This window comes from Haliaeetus albicilla, chromosome 7, assembly GCF_947461875.1.
Source record: "Haliaeetus albicilla chromosome 7, bHalAlb1.1, whole genome shotgun sequence".
Taxonomy (NCBI): Eukaryota; Metazoa; Chordata; class Aves; order Accipitriformes; family Accipitridae; genus Haliaeetus; species Haliaeetus albicilla.
Genome location: NC_091489.1, coordinates 6,856,097 through 6,876,658, shown reverse-complemented (window position 1 = coordinate 6,876,658; position 20,562 = coordinate 6,856,097). Strand labels below are relative to the sequence as shown.

Below are 20,562 nucleotides of genomic sequence, written 5' to 3'. Positions count from 1 at the left end.
CCTCTGGCAGCCTGGGGCAGCAAAGGTCCATGATAAAAGCCAGCCCAGCTCCTCACTCTCTCATCCACTTCTCTTGCCTCCATCTCCTTGGGAGTCAGGTGAGTCTCAACCCCCTTCTCCTTCTCTGCTTTCTCTAAAGGCAGGTCTCACCTCAACGGGCCCCTCAGCTGACACCAGCTTGGTTCTATGCCACATCATGGGGCTGCTTGTCATGGGAGAGGGAAGCGGGGAGAAGGTTAGACATGGAGGGAGTCTGAGACTGTACTCAGGTGCCTTCTGGACTCAGGGCTAGGCAGTAGCCGCATGGGAGCTCGTGGCTATTTCTGGGCCCTGGCAGGACGAGGCCAAGAAGCCCTCAGACATCTCTGCACAGCCTCCATCTCCCAGCCCTGCATCTTCTTTGGCTCCCTCGTGGTGTGGTGACAGAATGCTCCTCACGCCTCCCCATGTTTTGCTTCCTCCCTGCCCTCTCTCCCAGGTACACCTCCAGCCCCAAGACATGTCCTACTGTGACCAGTGCCAGCCCTGCCAGCCCTGCGGCCCGACCCCGCTGGCCAACAGCTGCAATGAGCCCTGTGTCAGGCAGTGCCAGAACTCCACCGTCGTCATTGAGCCCTCTCCCGTGGTGGTGACCCTGCCCGGCCCCATCCTCAGCTCCTTCCCGCAGAACACCGTTGTGGGCTCCTCCACCTCCGCTGCTGTTGGCAGCATCCTCAGCTGTGACGGAGTGCCCATCAACTCTGGGTGCTGTGACCTCTCCTGCATCACCAGCCGCTACTGCGGTAGAAGGTGCCCCCCCTGCTAAAGATGCTGGCAACGGCCTCCGATAAGGACTCCTAGGAACCCAGAAGATGCTGCTGGACAGAGGATCAAAATTCATGCTGTTGTTTTCAGACTAGCTGGTCACCTCTGGCTTGCCCTGCAAGGGCAGCGTGGAAGGGACAAGCCTGGGCTCTCTGAAAACATGGCCAATGTCTACCTTTCCTCTCTTCCACTCACCCTTTTTCTCTCTTTTCTTTGTTGTCTTGTGCTCCCCTCAAAGCCTGCTCTGAGGACCCCAGAAACCAGCCTGGAGTGACCTGCTAGGCTGTCTCCCTTTTGCCAGGCGGGTCAACAGATGGCCGGTGGCAACTCTGCCACAGGAAAAGGGGAACAGATTCTTGGCTGCTCCTGCTCCTTCCTGCACTGGGGGCCTCCCCTTGGAGTGACCCCATTTCCCTCTTTAGAGTCATTAAAAAATTGCTGCAACCCTACCTGTGCCCCTTGGGTGCTCTTTCCAGCTGCCTACTGACTGCTGAGGGTCAAAGCCATTGCTTTGGAGGGGAATTTGGTGGGGGCAGAGGGGGACCCTTCCTCACTCCTAGAGGCATTGGAGGGTGGGACACACTGCAGCGAGTCCTCTTTCGGGCAAGGCCTCTTGAAGCTGAGCGAGACAACCCTAGTTACTCCACAGCCAATGACCATCACGCCTTGCCTTGCTGCGACTCTGCTCAGAAATACTCCCTTGGCCCTGGAGCATGTCATGTGAACAGGAATCCTGACAACTGCTGTCCTCAGGAGAATTACTGTGGGCATGTGGGTAGTCCCAGGGATGTCAGCAGTCCCACAAGCTCTTGGGGAAGAGTGCTCCTCTTGCTTTGGCTGGAGCTGTGCTGGGCAAGGAGGCTCAGAAGACAATGTTGCCAAAGGATGGCAGGAATTGGGAAGGGGTAAATAGCCTTGGGGATGGCCCACAGTCCCTACTCTGCCCGCTCCTTCACTCCATCAGCCAATCGAGGGGTCATGGCCAGCACGCCTGGGCATGGGCAGCAGGGACAGCTTCCCTGTGCAGCCCTATCACCCTTCAGCACAGCATCTGGCATGGCCCACCTCTTGCCTACATGTGTAGGGCTGAGGTGTTCACAAGTTAGTATTGGTATCAGCTACAGCAGGCCACACACTGGAGTCCCCTGTCCCTGTGAACCAACCACCCCCTTGGGTGAAGGCAGGCCCAAGACAGTGACTGGTGGTCAATCACACATGGATGCTCTTTGGTGCCTTGTGTTCCCCCAGCAAGGAGCAGCTTTCTTCAGGCCCAGGAACTCTACAGCCTCACAAGTGCCACAACCCAACTCTGGTCTGGAAAGGTGCCATGTGAGAGGAGATATCCCCAGCTCTGGGAAGACATGGCAGTGACAGTGGGACCTGATTCTGCAATCAGCAGCATCCGTGACCTGTCCCTGAACGGCACAGGGCACACACCAGTGCAACCGTAGGACACATGTCGGAGTGCCTTCCCCCAGGCACCAAGTTCCTTCAGCATTCCCAGAGCCCTGAGGCTGAAGTGGCCCTTGTGCTCTGTGCGGCACCCCTGCTCCCTACATGCAGGCCAAGGCCTTCCCACAGCTGCAGACTCTGGGACCCTGTGGTGTGGGGGTTTGCCCTCACACAGACCTCACACACCACCAACACCACAGGACCAGCACAGGGGACAGAGTGATTCCTACGTGGGGTGAGGATGGGGGGCAGCTGTCCCCAGGCTGGGTTCTGTGGGAGGCAGTGCTGAATTAGGTGGTAACACAGGGACAATGAGCATCAGGACCAAGCCTACCTAGACCCAGTGCAACCATGGGTCCCAGCTCTGGCTCGGTTCCTGGCCCACCGTCTACTATGAGAGCTCTGGCCTAGCGCAGGCCTGCCCAGCTCTGCCCTATCTGTGCCTGTGTCTGGCTTGGGCTACTGTTATCCTCCTGGCCTGGCCAGGCTCCTAGATAGTCCATGGCAGTCGCTGGCTGGAGCCTTCACCTTGTCCTCTCTTGAGTCTGGCCTTGGTCTGAGCCCCAGCACTAGCTCTGACCCTGGGACTGAGACCCCCTACACATCTCTTGCCTAAATTACGGCAATGATCGGTAGATGCTTTGGGGGTAGAATTATCTCCTGTCTCAGACAGAAGTCTGAGGTGGACCAAGCTCTTGTTTGTTCTCAGCAGAGCCCTACACCAGGCAAACATTTCTAGGTGTTTACCCGAGCAACCGTCTCCCTCGGGCCCATGCTTATCCAAGACCCGTGAGCGTGGTGGTGAATACACATCCTCATAACCAGCCTGGAGAGCACCGGCTAGCACTTCTCTTGGCACACCAGCACTACACAGAGTTTTTTGACTCATGTGCTTACCCTCCAAAGAGTGCTCTCTTTCCTGAAGGCGTCATGGCCTTTTTATAACACAATGCTATGGACAGTGCTTTGCAGAGGAAGCAACTGCAGTATACCTCTCCGTGGACTGCTGTCGTGGTTTAGGCACAGCCAGCAACTAAGCATCACATGGCCACTTGCTCACTCCTCCCCCCTGGTGGGATGCAGAGGAGGTTCGGAAGCAAAAGAGAAAAACCTTGTGGGCTGAGATAAGGACAGTTTACTAGGACAACACGAGGAGAGAAGAAATAATAAAAACAATAATACTGATAGAAGAATATACGAAGCAAGCGATGCACAATGCAATTGCTCACCACCTGGAACCCCATGCCCTGTCCGTTCCTGAGCCCAGAATCCCCCCTCCCCCCGGCCAACTCCCCCAGTTTATATACTGAGCATGACATCATGTGGTACCAAATATCCTCTTGGCTAAGTCGGGCCACCTATCCTTGCTGTGTCCCCTCCCAGCTTCTTGTGAAAATTAACTCTGTTCCAGCCAAACCCAGGACACGTGTGGCTATCACAGTGTCTTTTTTCTACATCACTGTAACAACAGATTACCTTTTAAACAGGTTTTAAAACTGTATTCCAACAATCTAGTACAAAATGATCAGATGCTGATGTGTTTTGAAAAATATGAAGATAGATCTTTCCCCATGACCACAGCTACTCAAAGTATGTTTTAGAAGACCCAGACCAGCATTGCTTGCAGCAATTATCAGAAATGTATTCTGTAAATAAAACTTACAACCCAACTGCAAGGCTGAGTGTGTGCTCTTCAAGCTCAGCCCAGCCCAGCCTGTCCCACCTCACCCCATGTTTTTTAAGTGGACACTAACAGACAAAACAGTTTGAAGATTTTGTGAATACAAACCCCTCCATGGCAGAAGGGGTTGGACTAGATTACCTTTTAAAGGTCCCTTCCAACCTAAACCATGCTATGATTCCATGATTCTATGAATATTTTAGTTTCAACAGTAAACTTCATAGGGTGCTGTGTGTAGTGCTTCTCAGCCCTCCTCGGTTACTTTTAGTTGTCCCCAGAGAACCTGGTTGTGGTCCTATGACAGAAGATGGGGCATTCGTCATAGGTTTCCATAAAAACATTCCAGTCTCTAGGTGTTCTCAGGCTAGATGGGCCACAAGACTGAAGGACACATTGGACTAAATCAAACAGACTGGACCCCTTAATGACATCTCCTTTGTATACAAAACTTCCCTGGTTTTCCCAGGAAGAAAAATGCTTGTGCTGCCCTACTTAACCGGGAAGAACTTGTGCATTCTTCCAATACCGTGCATGCACATTATCAGGCACTTCCTAAGCAACAAGTAGTCCTTAGGAGTCTCCAGGGACTTTTCCACTCCTCTCTTGTTTTCTTCTGGAAAAGCAGGAGTTATTTTCCTCTGTTGGGAAGGAGAGTTCTCACACTGAACTCAAAACCATAGCACTGTACCAGCTACTAGGAAGACAATTAACTCTATCCCAGCTGAAACCAGGACAGTATCCACCCCTTATTCCATACCATTGACATCATGCTTAGTTCCCATACCTTCAGTTACATCCTGGTCAATCGTCACCGCTTTTTCCTTCCTATAAGAGAGAGAGAGAGAGAGAGATGTATGTGTATACACACAGAGAGATATCATTCCTTTAGTTTATGGGTCATGTCCATAAAAAGTTCATTGAGTTCATTTAGTTCCCAACTCTGGGCTCCATCTGTCATGCCAGTTCTTCTGGGCAGAAGGGACGGCATAAAGTCCTCTTAGTTGGCAGAGCAGGATTGGGCTTCAGTGTGGCGTGACGAGCAGGTGACATTGGATGCAGCAGGAGGATGGTGTGCACCGTTGGACTGTTGCATACTGGAGTCAGTTCTGGTTCCATCACTACTGCGCTCTGCTCAGTTTTCATGTTGCTCAAAGTCCTGTCCAACCTGACCTTGAAAAATTCCAAGGATGGGGCGTCCACAATGTCTCTGGGCAACCTGTTCCAGAGTCTCACCACCCTAATAAAAAAAGATTTCTTCCTTATGTCCAATCTAAGTCTACCCTTTTTCACTTTAAAACCATTACCCCTTCTGTCACTACAGGCCCTGTGTCCTGGTTTCAGCTGGGATAGATAATTGTCTTCCTAGTAGCTGGTACAGTGCTATGTTTTTGAGTTCGGTGTGAGAAGAATGTTGATAACACACTGATGTTTTCAGTTGTTGCTAAGTAATGTTTAGCATAAAGTCAAGGATTTTTCAGCTTCTCATGCCCAGCCAGAGAGAAAGCTGGAGGGGCACAAGAAATTGGCACAGGACACAGCCAGGGCAGCTGACCCAAACTGGCCAACGGGGTATTCCGTACCATGGGACATCACGTCTAGTATATAAACTGGGAGGAGTGGAGGCGGGGGGATCGCTGCTCAGGAACTAACAGGCCATCTGTTGGCGGGTGGTGAGCAATTGCATTGTGCATCACTTGCATATTCCAATCCTTTTTAGTATTTCTATTGTCATTTTATTAGTGTTACCATTATCATTATTAGTTTCTTCCTTTCTGTTCTATTAAACTGTTCTTATCCCAACCCATGAGTTTACTTCTTTTCCCGATTTCCTCCCCCATCCCACTGGGGTGGGGGGGAAGTGAGTGAGCGGCTGCCTGGTACTTAGTTGCTGGCTGAGGTTAAACCACAACAGTCCTTTTGGTGCCTAATGTGGGGCTCGAAGGGTTGAGATAATGACAACCCTAACCAGCGCTTGTTAAAATGAATTTGTTACAAGCATTTATTACATTGGTCTAAGAGTCGCTGGTCACTATGTTGATTTATGAGTTCTTAGAGTTGTGGCACTTGTTTTTAGAGTTCTGTTATGCATCACCTCACTTGCTGTATGTAGTCCCTGTGCTGCTGCTTATCATCCGTGGGCGGTAGATTAAGGTTTTCGCTTTGATGTATTGTGCAATACTGGCTTATGGTAGGATAAAATTATCGGTTGTGGGACTAATCCGGTGTTTGCACTCAGCATTGTTGTCACCTCTATACTTTGGGAGCCATCTGTGGGAAGCTATTAATACTTACACCATTCATCCTTCCTCCTCAGAGAGCCAATCTATGGGTGAGACACCTTTCTTCCCCAGTCTAGTTACAATGGCGTTTGAGAATTTTGGAAAATTTGAAAACCCCTGGGATGTTGAGACCAGTATGGTCCTATTGGTAGGAACTAGCATAATCCTGAATGTGGTTCAGCTCTTGTTTAAGGTTAAACAACTATTTTAGAAGATCACCCAGAGGGTTAGGGTCAGGGTGAGTGCCTGACATGCTCCATGGAAGCCATGGGGCAAACTTCTGCCTCCTTCAACTCCTGCTGCATTTCTGAGTGGGGACCAAAATGGACTCTCAAATGCTCCTTCAGGACCTGGGAGTGCAGCAGGCAGCCTCTGCAGGGAAACAACCTCACTGTGTTCAACCGCCTCTTGCCCTGGGGGGGGCTGCAGTAACCGAGAAGTGCCTTCCAGGTGGTCATCTTCTACCCTTGTGGAAGATGTGTTCACGGGCCCAGCATGCTCAGAAAAACAGTTTGCATTAAGGGCCCTTGTGATCCCTGTAATCCCCTGACAGTAAGATGCCAAAAGAGGTCAACAAATTTCTCCAGAGGGCACGTTTAGGAGGAAGAGGATTGAAACCCAGCAGTGCAGCCCACCTGCCTGGGAAGCTGACCACAAGTGAACATTGGAGCAAGTTGGGAGGAAGAGAAAAAGAAAGACACGGCACGTCCTCACACAGGGAAGCCCTTGGGTGACCAGCCAAGGGTTGCAGGGCTGGGAGCAGCTGGGCCGTTCCTGTGAACGTGGCCACAGGCAACCCCACCAGCGTGCCCCAGGCCAACATCATTTGCCTGCACTGCACCCATCCGGCACCCAAACTGAGTCTTCTGCCAGCAACGTCGCATTCCTGTCCTGCAAATCCTGGAGCCTCTCGATCCCAGCACTCAGAAGAAGTCTCCATGAGGGAATGGGTATGGCATAAGCCAGGAAATGAAAAGGTGTCATCCGGGAAAACAACCACCCAGCCCACATCATTAGCTGGGATGTTTTCCGTTCTTCATGAGCACCTTAGAAAATTGTCACTTCCGTAGAAGCTCCCTCTGGGCCTGGGGCAGGTCAGGGCCACCATAAAAGCCAGCCCAGCTCCTTGCTCTCTCATCCACCTCTCTCACGTCCTTCTCCTTGGGAACCAGGTGAGTCTAAAAGCCTTTCCTCATGTTACTTTCTGCTCCTGCAGATGCATGCTCCTCAACCCTATGCTGGGTCATGGTGCTGCTTGTCATGGGAGGGGGAAGAAAGGTGAAGGTCTCACTCAGAGAGTGTCTGGGACTTGGCTGAGGCGGCTCAACTTTTAAGAGATAGTCAGACGCTCCTTTGGGCCTGGTGACACTCTGCAGTACCGTGTCTGGATAGAGCTCAGAAACCCTTTGGCCTCACTGCCCAGCTTCTACCTCCCAGCTCAGCAGGTGCCTTTGACTTTGCTGGTGGACTCATGGCAGACGGCTTCTCGCATGTACCCGTGCTGTGATTCCTCTCTACCCTCTGTCCCAGGTAAACTTCTGGACCTGAGATATGTCCTGCTACAACCAGTGCCAGCCCTGCCAGCCTTGTGGCCCGACTCCACTGGCCAACAGCTGCAATGAGCCCTGTGTCAGGCAGTGCCAGAACTCCACCGTCGTCATCCAGCCCTCTCCCGTGGTGGTGACCCTGCCCGGCCCCATCCTCAGCTCCTTCCCGCAGAACACCGTTGTGGGCTCCTCCACCTCCGCTGCCGTTGGCAGCATCCTCAGCTGTGACGGAGTGCCCATCAACTCTGGGTGCTGTGACCTCTCCTGCATCACCAGCCGCTACTGTGGCAGAAGGTGCCCCCCCTGCTAAAGCCCCTGGTGACAGCCCAGACAAGGACCACCCCAAAACCAGCAGCTGATGCTGAAGTGAGGACGGAACTCCTGGCCATTCATTTCAGAGAGGCTGAACATCCAGTGCTGCCCTTCCAAAGGAGGGCAGTGGAGGCCCTCTGAAAACATGGCCAAAGTCTAAATCCCCTGCCTTCCACTACCTCCGATCTCTTTCTTGTCTTCTTTTGTTCTTCTGGGCCGTAAGATCTCCAGACCCAACCTGGGGCATCTGCTGACCCTGCTCTCTCTGCGGTGCAAGCAAACGGATGTCCTGCAGGATCTCCACCATGGGCAACGGGCGCAGACTTTCAGCAGCTGCTATTGCTCTCCCTGCACCGGCAGCCTTCTCTAGAATTGAACTCCCTTCCCTCTTCAGAGTTATTAAAGCTTTCCGCATCACAGCCTCTGCCTCCATGTAATCCTTTTCTTGGTGGACATTGTCTCGTGGTGCCAAGGACGAAAGGCATTGCCTTTGGTTGTGGGGGGAGAAGGTGAGGACGCAAGTGAACTTTTCATCATTTCCAGAGGAAGGGGAGGGTGGGAGACAGGGCAATGGGTCCCTTGCAGTCACTGCCTCTTGAAGCTGAGGAAGACATACTCAGCTCCTCCACAGCCCCTGGAGATCAGGCCCTGCATTCTGGCATCTCTGCTCAGGTATGGCCCCTTGGCCTCAGAGCAGGTCCTGCAGATCGGGAGCCCAAGCACTGCTATCCCCCAGTGAGGAGCCCGGTGGTGCTGGAGGCTCTGAGAGGTCAACAGCTGACAACCTGTGCAGAAGGGAATTCTACCTACACACCCTCTACACCCTCCACCTCCCAAACAGTGCCCTGCACAGCCCAGCAGTTACACAGGCCACACACCAGGGTCCTCAGGCTTCTCACACAGCACCAGCTCCCACCAGACAGGGAGCCCAACGACAGCAGCCAGTGCCCAAACCCCCATGGCTGCTCTGTGTGGCCTGGCCTTCTGCCAGGCATGAAGCAGCTTTCCTCAAAGCTGGCTCTTCTCCTGGCACGCTCTGTTGCCCACCTCTGCCTGGGGGTCTCTTCGCCCATTGTGCTCTTGTACAGAGTTGTACAGCCTGGTCCCACTGCAACAGAAATGACGCAGGGCTAGGGAAAGCCCACAAGGCAGGGCATGAGGAGGCCTCCAAGGACCGGCAGAGTGCACTGGGGGACAGTAGGTCCTCTGGATCACAGCATGTAGGCATGCAGCAACTGGAGGAGACACAGAGTAGTTCTGAGCATTTTCCAAAATTGTTGTAAGCATGTAATTCCTGGAAGGAGCATTGTTCTGTGGCACGTTATTTACATTTTTCATCTTACTTTGAACTCTGACCTCTGAGGGACACATCCCGGAGCAGGTACTCTAAGGAACAGGCTTGCAGGAATAGCTGAAGAAGCAATGTGCAGTAGACAAAAACAGAAAGTGAAGAGCAGCAGGGAACCATTGCACAAGCGGTCCCAACCTCCTGCATTGCCCATCACTTCTCCAAAGCCATGGGCAGAATCACCACATAACGCGCGGTGAATATGAGGGAACCTGAGACTCATTCACCACCTTCTTCTTCCTCTCAAGCCACTGACACTGTCCTCTCCTGGAAGGGGATTTTAACCTGCAGAGCTCTGGGTGTACAGGGCAAGCGACACTGCCAGGGGAGAGCTGAGGGCCCCTTCCCCCAAGCTCAGCCTCACACAAACCAATGCCCTCTCTCCCCTGGCTTGTTGCACAGCCAAGGAAGCTTCCTGCACCAGGGTGTCTTGCACAGCACAGAGGTACAAGGCAGCGTCAGAGACCTCGACTTCCTCCAGACGGAGAAGGCTGTTTTTCCCCGTCGTGTTCAGCAACGTGGTGAAACGGCCACTCTGCCTGGGGCCAGCTGCTGCCTGATATGAGATAAGCTGTGGGGCTTGGCCTTTCCTCTGCTGGTACCAGAGCAATCCATCAAAGCTGGCGACCTCGTAGGTGCAGGTGGTCTGGAAGGTGTCTCTCTCCTTGACTGTGACTTGTCCTTCTTGCTGGGTGACGGTGGTCTGCCCCATGGTGCCTGGAAGAAAGCAAGGGTCAGCAGCTGTGCAGGGAAAGGCTCCAGGATGCAAAACAAGAGGGAATGCAAAGTGCCAGAGGAGAAAGTTCCCTGTGTCTTGCTCTGCAGCAAGACCCCCATGGGTGGGAACAGCAAGGTGGTGAGTGTCATTGGGCAGGAGGTCTGAGACCTCAGCTCAGCATGGATCCCAGAGCACTGTAATGCCAATAACCTCCCACAGGGATGCCCCCAGAGAGAGCTGTGCTTTCACCCAGGTCTTCCATCCTCACTCGCCTGCTGCCTGGAGGCTCCAGGGAAGAGCCTGTAGTGCCTGGCCTTCCTGTGCTGGCTCCAGGACACCTCCAGCAGGGTGAGGGACGTGGGAACTCCTGTGAGAAGTTTCATCCTGCTCCCCATTCCCTGTGCTCTCAAAAGGCTCCAAGGTTAAGGGAGGGGAGGGAAAAGGAAGCCCTGGCATTGCAATCACACTGGAGGAATGGATAGCCAAGGCATGCTGCATGACATGTGCCAGCCAGGAGAGATCCTGGGACACCCTAAGAATGAGAGTGGGATGAGAGAGCTTTCATGTCCCTGCATCACCTTTCAAAAGTCCTGTGCGTCAGAAAACAGGTACTGCTGAGACAGAAAAGAGCTTCTGCAGTCATATGTCTGTGAAACGCTGGGCCCAGACAGATCAGCAGAGAGAGGCAGAGAGAGGTGGATGGTTGGCAAGAGAAAAGGAAGGGCAGGGGTCTAAGATGATCAGGAGAGGAGAGGCTGCTTCTTGGTCTCATTTTCCTTTCCCATCAGTAACTGCATCTTGAGAAAGCAGGTGCAAAACCACCCCTGTGATCTGATGTTTCCCAACATTTGCCCTTACTTCAAGAGCAGCTCCCTGCAGAGAACTGTTGAGGGGGTGAGGGTCTCCTGGGGGGAAGAGGAATCAAGCCTCCAGTCAAAGCCAGTGCTTACCTAGTGGTTGCCTCAGGAAAGCAGCGAGGATGAGATACCCGAGGTGCATGCTGAGACCAATCCTCCTGCATGTGTGAGAGAGACTCAGAAAAGCCACACGTCCCCACCAAGAGCCCTGAGAGAGCACACCTGCCGGAAATGACCCGGCAAGGGCAACAAAGAGTGAAACAGGGAGGACAAAATGCTTCTCCTTAGCACGCTTGAATTGCCCATGCTGTGGTCCTCCCTCCTCCAGCAGTGACATGTGTTGCTCCTGCAGACGCCACCTTTGCTTTTCCAAGGTCAGGGCTTAAGGGGGGATAGACATGCACCTGGTGACCAAGCTCACTGGCACATCCTCCTGTGCAACATCTCGGGAGTCTCTCTTTCCCTGATGCCTCGTGCCTCCTGTTTCACCAACCTCAAGACCACGGTTGAGTTGGCCTCTCCTGGCTCCTGTATGGTGCCCCAAGCTCCTCTCAGCACACTCCAAGGCTGCAGCTCTCACAAACACAATGGTCAACAACCCCAAACCCTGCAGACACCAACCGTCCCACTCAGCCCCTCCAGGCACTGTGGACTTTCTCCCTCTCTTCAGGAGAAGATATCTCAGGAAACAACAAACGATGTTTCCAGCCACACTGCCCATCCCATCTCATAAATCTCATAAATCAGCTTCTGAAAAGCTTGTTGGGGAAAAAAAACCCACTCAAATGCAAATAAACAGTCCTTTCACTTGAGCATAACCCTTCCGTTCTCGGTTTCCTCAATACAAGTAGGATCTGCATTTGACCTCGCCTTCCTTGTAGCCTTTAACAAAGCCTTGTAGCCACACTATTTTTACTCTTACCATAGCACAATTTAGGTTGGACAGGTCCTCTGCAGATCACCCACTCCAAGTCCACGCTCAGAGCAGGTCTCATTAGATCAGGCTGCTCAGGGCTGTGCCTGTCATGCCTGGAAAATTTCCAAGGCCAGAGCCTGTAAAATAGCTGTGAACAGTGCATTCCACTTGAGAATACTTGAGAATTTTCAGGGTCAAAAAGAAGTGAGAAATAAAAAGACCCCAGGCATGGCCTCATGAGTGACAGAGGAGAAGGATCACTTCCCCGGCTGGCTACCCTTTTAAAAAGACATCTCAGAGTGCAGTTGGTCTGATTTCCTACAAGGGCACAGCTGCTTGTGCTGCCCTGGGCTCCCAGACACCACCACTGAGGCAAGCATGCAACCTGGCCTGTTGGAAGCCCATCCAAGGAATGCCTGGAGAAGGCGTCCTTTGCCAGTTCAGGACAGGGGCCTCTGCCGTTGCAGAAACCAGGTTTTCCTCTCTGCTTCTGCAGCCCGGGAGCATGGACCTTGAACAGCTGAGTGAGCTACTAGAGCCATGCAGGCTTCCCTGGGGACCAGCTCTACAGAAACCTTTCTGGTCAGTGGACGGCTTTCAGCTTCAGCAAACCTCAGACCTTCGACCCCTTTGGGAAACATAGCAATTCTCTTTCTGACTGCCTCTGAGACATGACCTTGGCACCCCTTGAGCCCCCAATGTGTCTGGGACACCAGGCGTGTCCAAGCTTTCATCCCACCTCTGGGACTTCGCCTGCACACCAAAAGGCTCTGCATTTGGTGTGGAGCCAAATCCTCTACAACAGCCTCATCGTCTGGGACCTATGGAGAAAGCCTGAGGGTTTCAGTCACCCCTACGTCATTGTCTCGTGTCTGTGTTGGGCTCCAACTCCTGACTCTGCGGGATGGCTTCCGAGGACCGGAAGAGATCCCGTGGTGGGAAACAATGGAGAAGCTCGGAAGAATGTGCTGCCCAGGGAGGTGGTTGAGTCACCATCCCTGGAGATATTCAAAAAGCGAGCGGACAGGGTACTTCAGGACATGGTTTAGTGGGCATGGTTAATGGTTGGACTCGATGATCTTGAAGGTCTTTTCCAACCTAAATGATTCTATGATTCTAGAAGAAGCTGGATGCCGATTGCGATGGCGATGCTTGACGCCGGTGGCAGTGCTGATGCTGATGACAATGCCCGGTGGCAGGGGAAGCGCCCCGGGGCCCGCTGGGCGGGGCCGGGCGGGGCTGGGCGGGGCCTGGCGGGGCGAGGCGGTGCCGGCGGGCGGAGCGGCAGCGCCCCCTGGCGGACCCGCCCGGGGCTGTCCCCCCGGCCCCGCCCCGCAGGCCCGGCCCCGCCCGCGGCGGTTCGTGCCCGGCCGCAGCCCCGGCTCCTCTCCCCGTGTCTCTCAGGGCGCAGTAATACACGGCCGCGTCCCCGCGCCGGGGCCAGGCGAGCCGCAGGGCGCTGGACCGGCGGTCTGCCGCCACCGACAGCCGCCCCGGCAGGTCCGGCAGCTCTTTGGAGTCTTTAAGAGTGCTCCCGAGGAATGCGGGGCCTCGGCCTGGGAGCTGACGGTACCAGTGGATATACTCAGTGAACTGTTTGTTGGGGTGTGAGCAGTTGATGCTGATGGCGGTGCCCTCGGTGGTCTCTGCCGACGCCTCCTGCTGCACCTGGGCTCTGGCCACAGCCACTGCCGAGAAAGGAGAAGGAAAGACCAAAGATCACCAAAGATCGCGCAGCTCTGGTGGCTCTTTTCCCAGAGAAACAGTCAGGAACAGTGGCAGTGAGACAGAGCTGGACTGGAACGGATGGCGACGCGTGCCCATCAACAGGGATGGAGAGTGGTCCTGGGGCAGGTGTGTGGAGCAAGGGGAGAAGTCTGGGAGGGAATGTGAAATTGCTGCATGCAGAGTTAGAATGAAAGTCGGGTGCAGGGATGAACGGATGGACGGATGGATGGCTGGACGGTGAGAGAGAGAGGAGACAGGAGAGTTGGCTGTGTTGCAGCGAAGGATGAAGGGTTGCATTCAGAAGAAGAACAAATGCTGAATGCAAAGGGGACGAGAGGATGTATGCAATAACGGTGTGGTGCAGGAAAGCAAACTTGTGCCTACAGACATGAAGGAAACGGAGAGATGAGAGAGGGGTCTCGGGGTAGGAAGAGGGCTTAAGGATGCTAGATGCATGGAGAGATTGGTCAAAGCTGGGCGGGTGGATGGATGGATGGGAAGAGGAAGAGTAGACGGGGAGACGGGTTGTTACAGTGAAGGGCAGAGGGCTACAGTCAGGGCAGTAAGACCTGCCAAATGCACGGGGGAAAGAGCAGGTGCCTGGAAGGGCAGGCGTACATGCAAGCAGGCTTGTACCCCCAGAGGTGATGGCAAAATAGGGAGAAGAGGAAGCGAGCGCTCGGAGGGTTTGGAAGGGGGACGAGGGATGGCAGAGAGGCAGGCAGGGGGAAGGACACGCTGAAGAAGGAGAGGAACAGCCCGGGCACAGCCCCCGCCCCCGTGCACCCCCGCCAGCCCCGCGCACCCAGGAGCACCGCGGCCAGCGCCGCCAGCGCCGCGCCCCGGCACCGCCGCATCCCGCCGCTCCGCCGCCCGCGCCTCGCTGCCCCCCGCCAGCCCCGGCTCTCTGCTCCGGCCGCGGCGCCTCCTCTCCGCCGCCTCCGCCAGCTCCGCCCCGGGGCTGAGCCCTGCGCCGGCGCCGCTCGGGGTCTCGCCCGGGCTGCGAGGGCGCAGGGGCTCTGCACGGGCACCACTTTGTCTCCTGGGCAATGCCCTCTCCCGCTCCTCCGGCAAGGACACCTCCCCAGCAAGAAGCAGCCCGCGCAGCGCCAGCAGCAGCCTGGCACAGCAGCAGGGCCCTGACCCAGGAGATGGACCCGCTTCCCGGAGCTGTCTCCGAGCTCAGGGGCTGCCAGCAGCAGCCACTGGTTTCCTGCGGCTGGCAGGGAGGAGGCTGAGAGCCTCCCTCCCTTCAGCTGCCTCTCTGCACTCCCGGCACAGTGCCTGAAAGTTGTGCTGTGGCCAAGGGGCTGGGAGGACACATGTGCCCATGGCCGTGCAGGGTTCGGGGCAGGGGAGAGGGGGAATCACTGAGTCAGAACGCAGGTCGGAAGGCACCTGCAGAGGTCATACGGATCAACTCTTGGAACAGTTCATGTTGGATCAGGCTACTCCATGATGAATATTACAGAAACTCCCAGGGTAATCCATTCCTGTTCTCATTCTTTCCTGTAGCCTGTTGCTTCACTGGAACTCCCCATGTTCCAGCAGCTGTTCATTGCCTCTAGTCCTGCTGCAGAGCACTTCCAGAGCCTAGGTTCATTTTCTCCATTTCCTCCAAAAAAGTAGTTTTAGACCACAAGAAGGTGTCCCCTGAGACGTGTCTTGTCCAAGAGGAGCAGGCTGACGTCTCTCAGCCTCTCCTCGCATGTCATGTTTGTCAGCCCCCCTAACTGACTTGGTGGTCTTTGTTGGGCTCGCTTCAGTATGTCAATATCCTTCTTGGACCAGGGAGCCCCAACCTGGATGCAGTACTCCAGCTGTGGTCTCTCAAGGGCCAGAGGGGCAGGGTCACCTTCCTGGACCTGCTGGCAACACTTTGACTGACACAGCTCAGGATGCACTTGGTCCTGTTTGCTGCAAAGGCACGCTGCTGTCTCATGTTCAGCTGGGTCTCTCCTAAAGCCCCACGTCCTTTTCTATGGATCTGCTTCCGAGGCAGGCAGCTGCCAGCAAGCATGACTGCCTAGGCTGGTTTCTCCCTCAGATGCAAAATTTTGCCCTTGCTCTGTCTGGCCTTCTTGAGGGTCCAGTCAGCCCATTTCTCCAGCCTGTCCAGGTCCTCTAAACAGGAGCCGTGTCTGACAGTTACGGCCCATTCCCCCTGCTGGGTGTTATCCGCAGACTTGCTGGGAGTTCCCACTCATAACACTCCTGACAACATTAAAGAGTATTGGTCCTACTGCTGATCCCGACTACTACACCCCACTCATAAGTGTTGGCCAGCTGGGCTTTGCACCGTGGTCACAACTCTCTGAGCCTGGCAGTGCAGCCATTTTTCCACCCACCTTGCCATCCTCTAACTGAACCCATGCGTCTCCAATTTGGTCATCAAGGAAGTACGGGAGAGGCTGTCAAAGGTCTTGCTAAACTCTAGGTACACACCTCCCCTGCCCTTCCCTTTTTCCACGGTGCCTGTTACCTGACGAGGAAGCAATGAGTCTGGCGCTCAGATGCAGTAGAGCCTCAGCTCAAAAGCAGACCCACGAGGAGGGGAATCAGCCCTGGCTGAGCTCTCCCAGCAGAGCTGCCTGGCACTGATCTCACCGAGGTCACTAAAGGGAAGGGGGAAAGCCCGTGACTGCACTTGACTGCGCTGAGTCCAAGATGGTCCTGGCCTCAGGCTGACAGCCATTCAGGCAGGGAGATGGGCTCAGAAAATTTACCCACTGTGCACAGCCCTTGTCAGAAAGAGGGTCTGTTCTGGACACCCCTGTGGGACAGCAGCTGGCTTTGGGGGATGCGGTCTCGAATCCAATGCCCCTTCCTTCCCAGGGGCGGTTGCTGGGCTCTCAGACTGAGATTCCAGTGTGGGGCAGGAAGGTCCTTGTGGGCTGAAGTCCAAAGCAGTCACCAGTTCTTTGCCTTTCCTGTGCAGGCCACAGGGTCTGTCCTTCCACTCACAGCACAGGGATATCAGGATCCGTGTTCCTTTCATTCAGTACCTGTTTGATCCAAGGTCTCAGTCCCTGCCTGACACAGCACCAGGCCGACGAACTGCACAAGTACATTTGGCCTTGACACGGACATGAGAGTGGTCGTGCACCACCCCAGACACCAATGACCCTGCACTGGAAGCAGATCCACTCAGGGATGGCCAGCGCAAGGTCAGCAGGATTCCTCAGCCTTTCTCCTTCCCCAGAAAGCAATCCCCATCCTTTTGAACTCTTGCGCTGGGGAGAGCTGCTGTGTCCTGGCCTGGAGAGGCAGGCAGAGAGCACTGCCAGCCATGCTGAGGTATTCCCAGTATTGTTTCCACTGAATTAAACTGTGGATCAGAACTGGTGTGAAACCATCCTTGTTGGGGCCTGAAATCAGCAGCAGCGGAGCGTGAGCTTTGGAGGGGCAGGGAAAGGAGGGCTCAGGAGACAGTGGCTGCATTTCAGTGCCTCTTCCCTGGACAGTTCTCTAGCAGTCTGGTGCCATCACCACTCAGCTGCACTCAGGCTCCTCCTGACCCTGGGAACCTGCTGCTCTGCGGTGCTCCTGGAGAAAGCAGTGGAGAGTGTCCCTGCCATGAGCAGCATATTCCCTCGTGATGAGGGACACACAAGGACACACAGACACAGGCTTATGCACACCAGCTTGGGATTGTACACATAAATATGCTCCGACGTGCATCCACACAAAGCCGGCTGCTTACAAGTACACACAAGACAAGAACACACGCAAGAACACCATGAACCATGGACCGTGCTGAGGACCCCTGGGGACTGGGCAGTGTTAGGCAGGAGGGGGTCAAAACCTAGGAGCACAACGCACACACCTGGGGAGGCAAGAACAAGAATGGACCATCAGGTTGAGCTGAGGAGGGAAGGAAAGACCAGGACATGGCACGTCCTCATGCACGGGAGCCTATGACGTCCAGCTGAGCATTGCTGGAGCTCCTTCCTGAGAATGACACTTCAAACAGCCCCAACAGGGTGAGCCAGGCTAATGTCACTTGCCTGCTCTGGACCTGTCCAGCGCTTGAGCTGCGTCTTCTGCCTGCACTGCTGCATTCCTGCCTTAAAAATCCTGGGCCTTTCATCCCGCTGCTCAGAAGAAGCCTTCTTTGGGGAATGGGCATGGAACAAATCTGGAAATGAAAAGGCAGCAGTGCAGGAAACTAAAGCGCAGCCCATATCATTAGCTGCGATGGTTTGCATTGAAGATGAGCTTGTCAGAAAATTGTTACCTCTGCAAAGGGTGCCTCTGGTCCTGCAGCAATGAAGGGCAGGTATAAAAGTCAGCCCAAGTCCCTGCTCTCTCATCCACTCCTCTTGCCTCCTTCTCCTTGGGAACCAGGTGAGTCTGAAGCCCCTTCTCCTTCTCTTCCAAAGTGAGATCTCTCCTCGATGGACCTCTCTGTTGATACTGGCTCTGGCCTGTGCTGGGGTTTGGATCTTCTTGTCCTGAGAGGGGGAAGCAGGGAGAAGGACCACTTAGAGGGAGGCTGGGACATGGTCGAGGGGTGTTTTGGTTTAGGAATTAGGAGAGAGTCTCCCTGGGTCAGGCAGTTCTTTGTAGGGCAATGAAGACTGCGTGTCTTCTGGCCGAGCCTCCAGCTCCCCACTCATTATTGGCCTTGGCTCCTTTGTGACAGGGTAACCAGGCTGCTCCTCAGTCACCCTTGTGCTCTACTTCCTCCCTGCTTCTCTCCCAGGTGCACCTCCAGCCCCACGACATGTCCTGCTACAACCAGTGCCTGCCATGCCGGCCCTGCGGCCCGACCCCGCTGGCCAACAGCTGCAACGAGCCCTGTGTCAGGCAGTGCCAGAACTCCACCGTCGTCATTGAGCCCCCGGCTGTGGTGGTGACCCTGCCCGGCCCCATCCTCAGCTCCTTCCCGCAGAACACCGTTGTGGGCTCCTCCACCTCCGCTGCTGTTGGCAGGATCCTCAGCTGTGATGGAGTGCCAATCAACTCCGGGTGCTGTGACCTCTCTGGCATTTCCAGACGCTACTAGGCAGGAGGTGCCCCATCTCCAGATAAAGATGCTGCAAAAGCCCCAGGGTGACACTTTGAGGAACTCAGAACATGGTGCTGGGCAGAGGATCCGCCTTTTGGATGCTGTTTTCAGTATACCTGAATGGTTTTGCCTGCCTTTCCCTTTTCTTTTTGCTGCCTATCCCCTTGCCCACACCGTCTCCCCAACACCAACCTGGTAGGGACCATCTGTCTCCTCTCCCTCCACGGGGCAGGCATGATGCAGGAACTTCCCCGTGGCCAAGGACTCCAGACTCTCGGCTGTCCCCAGCACTCCCTGCACTTCTGTCCTCCACTTGGAGTGAACTCGTTGCCCTCTTTTGACTCATTAAAGCTCTGCTGCATTCAAGCCTTGCCTCCCTGTGGTCCTTCCCCCTGTGGACACTCGCCAAGCGGCCAAAGCAGAAGGATGTTGCTGTGGGGTGGATGGGGGAGGTGAGAGCACAAGGAGACTCTTCTCCATCCACAGAGGAATGAGAGGCTCCACACCCTGCAGTGGATCCTCTTTGGGGCACTCTCTCATGGAGCTGAGGAAGTCATCCCTGGCTGCTCTGCTGCCTGTGACGATCAGGCCTTGCCCTGCTGTGCCTCTGCCCACAAACATCCAGAAAGGCAGGAGGCCCTCAGGGGTCAGCAGCCACATGACCTCTTGAGGAAGAGTGTTCCTCTTGCTATGGTTGGAGCTGCACTAGTCTGACAGGGGGTGGTGTTGAGTTCCGAAAGACGATTTGCTTTGTGGAATGGGAAGAGGGCTAAAGAAGGGAACAGCCCTTGGGATGGCCCATAGCTGCTACTCCACCTTCCAAGTTGTCCATGAAAATCCTTCCTTTCTTTTATCTCATGCAGAACCATTATGTGGATGGAGCCTCACATGACTGCTTCCCCTCACCGCATGCCATGCAGCGTCAAGCATGAAGTGCTGGATGCCCCTGCCCTCCAGCCACACCAAAGCTCCTGCTTCTCTTCTACACCACACAAGGAACTGGGCTGTTTAGTGATCTCTCTGCCACCGTTGTTTTACAGGGCATGGGACAAGGGGGACAGGACATCTCTGGTACTTCCAGCCATAACAACACTGCTCTTCTATGCTTCCTCTCTTTGCTTTATGTGTCTGAGGCAGATTGACCTTGGCTGGCTGCCAGGTGCCCACCAAGCCGCTCTTTCAGTCCCCTCCATCAACAGGACGGGGGGGCGAAATACGATGAAAGGCTTGTGGGTCAAGATAAGGACAAGGAGATTACTTACCAATTGCTGTCATGGGAAAACCAGACTTGACTTGGGGAAATTAATTTGATTTATTGCCAATTAACTGCAAGAGAGTAGGATAGTGAAAAATGAAACAAACCTAGAAGCAAATTGCCCCCACCCCTCCCTTCTGGCCAGGCTCAACTTCACTCCTACCTAACTCTTCCACTTCCTTCCCCCAAACAGCACAGGGTGATGGGGCATGGGGGTTGCGGTCAGTTCATACTGCTTCATCTCTGCCGCTCCTTCCTCCTCATGCCCTTCCCCTGCTCCAGGATGGGGTCCCACCCACAAGACACAGTCCTTCACAAACTTCTCCAACATGGGGCCTTCCCATGGGCTGCCATTCTTCATGAACTGCTCAAGCATGGGGCCTTTCCATGGGCTGCAGTCCTTCAGGAATGGGCTTCTCCAGTGTGGGTCGCCCGTGGGGCCACACGTCCTGCTAGAAAACCTGCTCCTGTGTGGGCCCCTCTCCATGGGCCACAGTTTCTACCAGAAGCCTGCTGCAGTGTGGGTTCTCCACAGGCTGCAACTTCCTTCAGGCCATCTCCACCTGCTTTGCTACGAGGTTCTCTGTGGGCTGCAGAGTGGATATCCGCTCCATCGTAGTCCTCCATGGGTTGCCAGGGGACAAGCTGTGTCAC

The 20,562-nt window shown here is 54.7% G+C and overlaps 2 protein-coding genes and 1 pseudogene across 2 annotated transcripts; all 3 read left to right on the top strand.

Annotated features, from left to right (window-relative positions):
- The first annotated feature begins 8 nt into the window (after positions 1–8).
- On the top strand, positions 9–805 carry LOC138685832 (feather keratin Cos1-1/Cos1-3/Cos2-1-like). The gene is made up of 2 exons (XM_069786178.1): positions 9–98; positions 479–805. The coding sequence occupies exons 1-2, from the start codon at positions 30–32 to the stop codon at positions 803–805; spliced, it is 396 nt and encodes a 131-aa protein (XP_069642279.1). The 5' UTR covers positions 9–29.
- Positions 806–7,254: 6,449 nt separating this feature from the next.
- On the top strand, positions 7,255–9,487 carry LOC138686045 (feather keratin Cos2-3-like; annotated as a pseudogene).
- A 4,102-nt stretch (positions 9,488–13,589) lies between these two features.
- Positions 13,590–18,650, top strand: LOC138685831 (feather keratin Cos2-3-like). Its single transcript, XM_069786177.1, has 2 exons — positions 13,590–13,768; positions 18,348–18,650. The coding sequence occupies exons 1-2, from the start codon at positions 13,721–13,723 to the stop codon at positions 18,648–18,650; spliced, it is 351 nt and encodes a 116-aa protein (XP_069642278.1). The 5' UTR covers positions 13,590–13,720.
- The last annotated feature ends 1,912 nt before the right edge of the window (positions 18,651–20,562 follow it).

Coding starts and splice junctions, on each gene's coding strand:
- LOC138685831 (XM_069786177.1), top strand. CDS start 13,721: ATGGCGACGCGTGCCCATCAACAGGGATGGAGAGTGGTCCTGGGGCAG. Junction 13,769..18,347: donor GGAGAGTGGTCCTGGGGCAG/GTGTGTGGAGCA, acceptor CTTCTCTCCCAG/GTGCACCTCCAGCCCCACGA.
- LOC138685832 (XM_069786178.1), top strand. CDS start 30: ATGATAAAAGCCAGCCCAGCTCCTCACTCTCTCATCCACTTCTCTTGC. Junction 99..478: donor TCCATCTCCTTGGGAGTCAG/GTGAGTCTCAAC, acceptor CCTCTCTCCCAG/GTACACCTCCAGCCCCAAGA.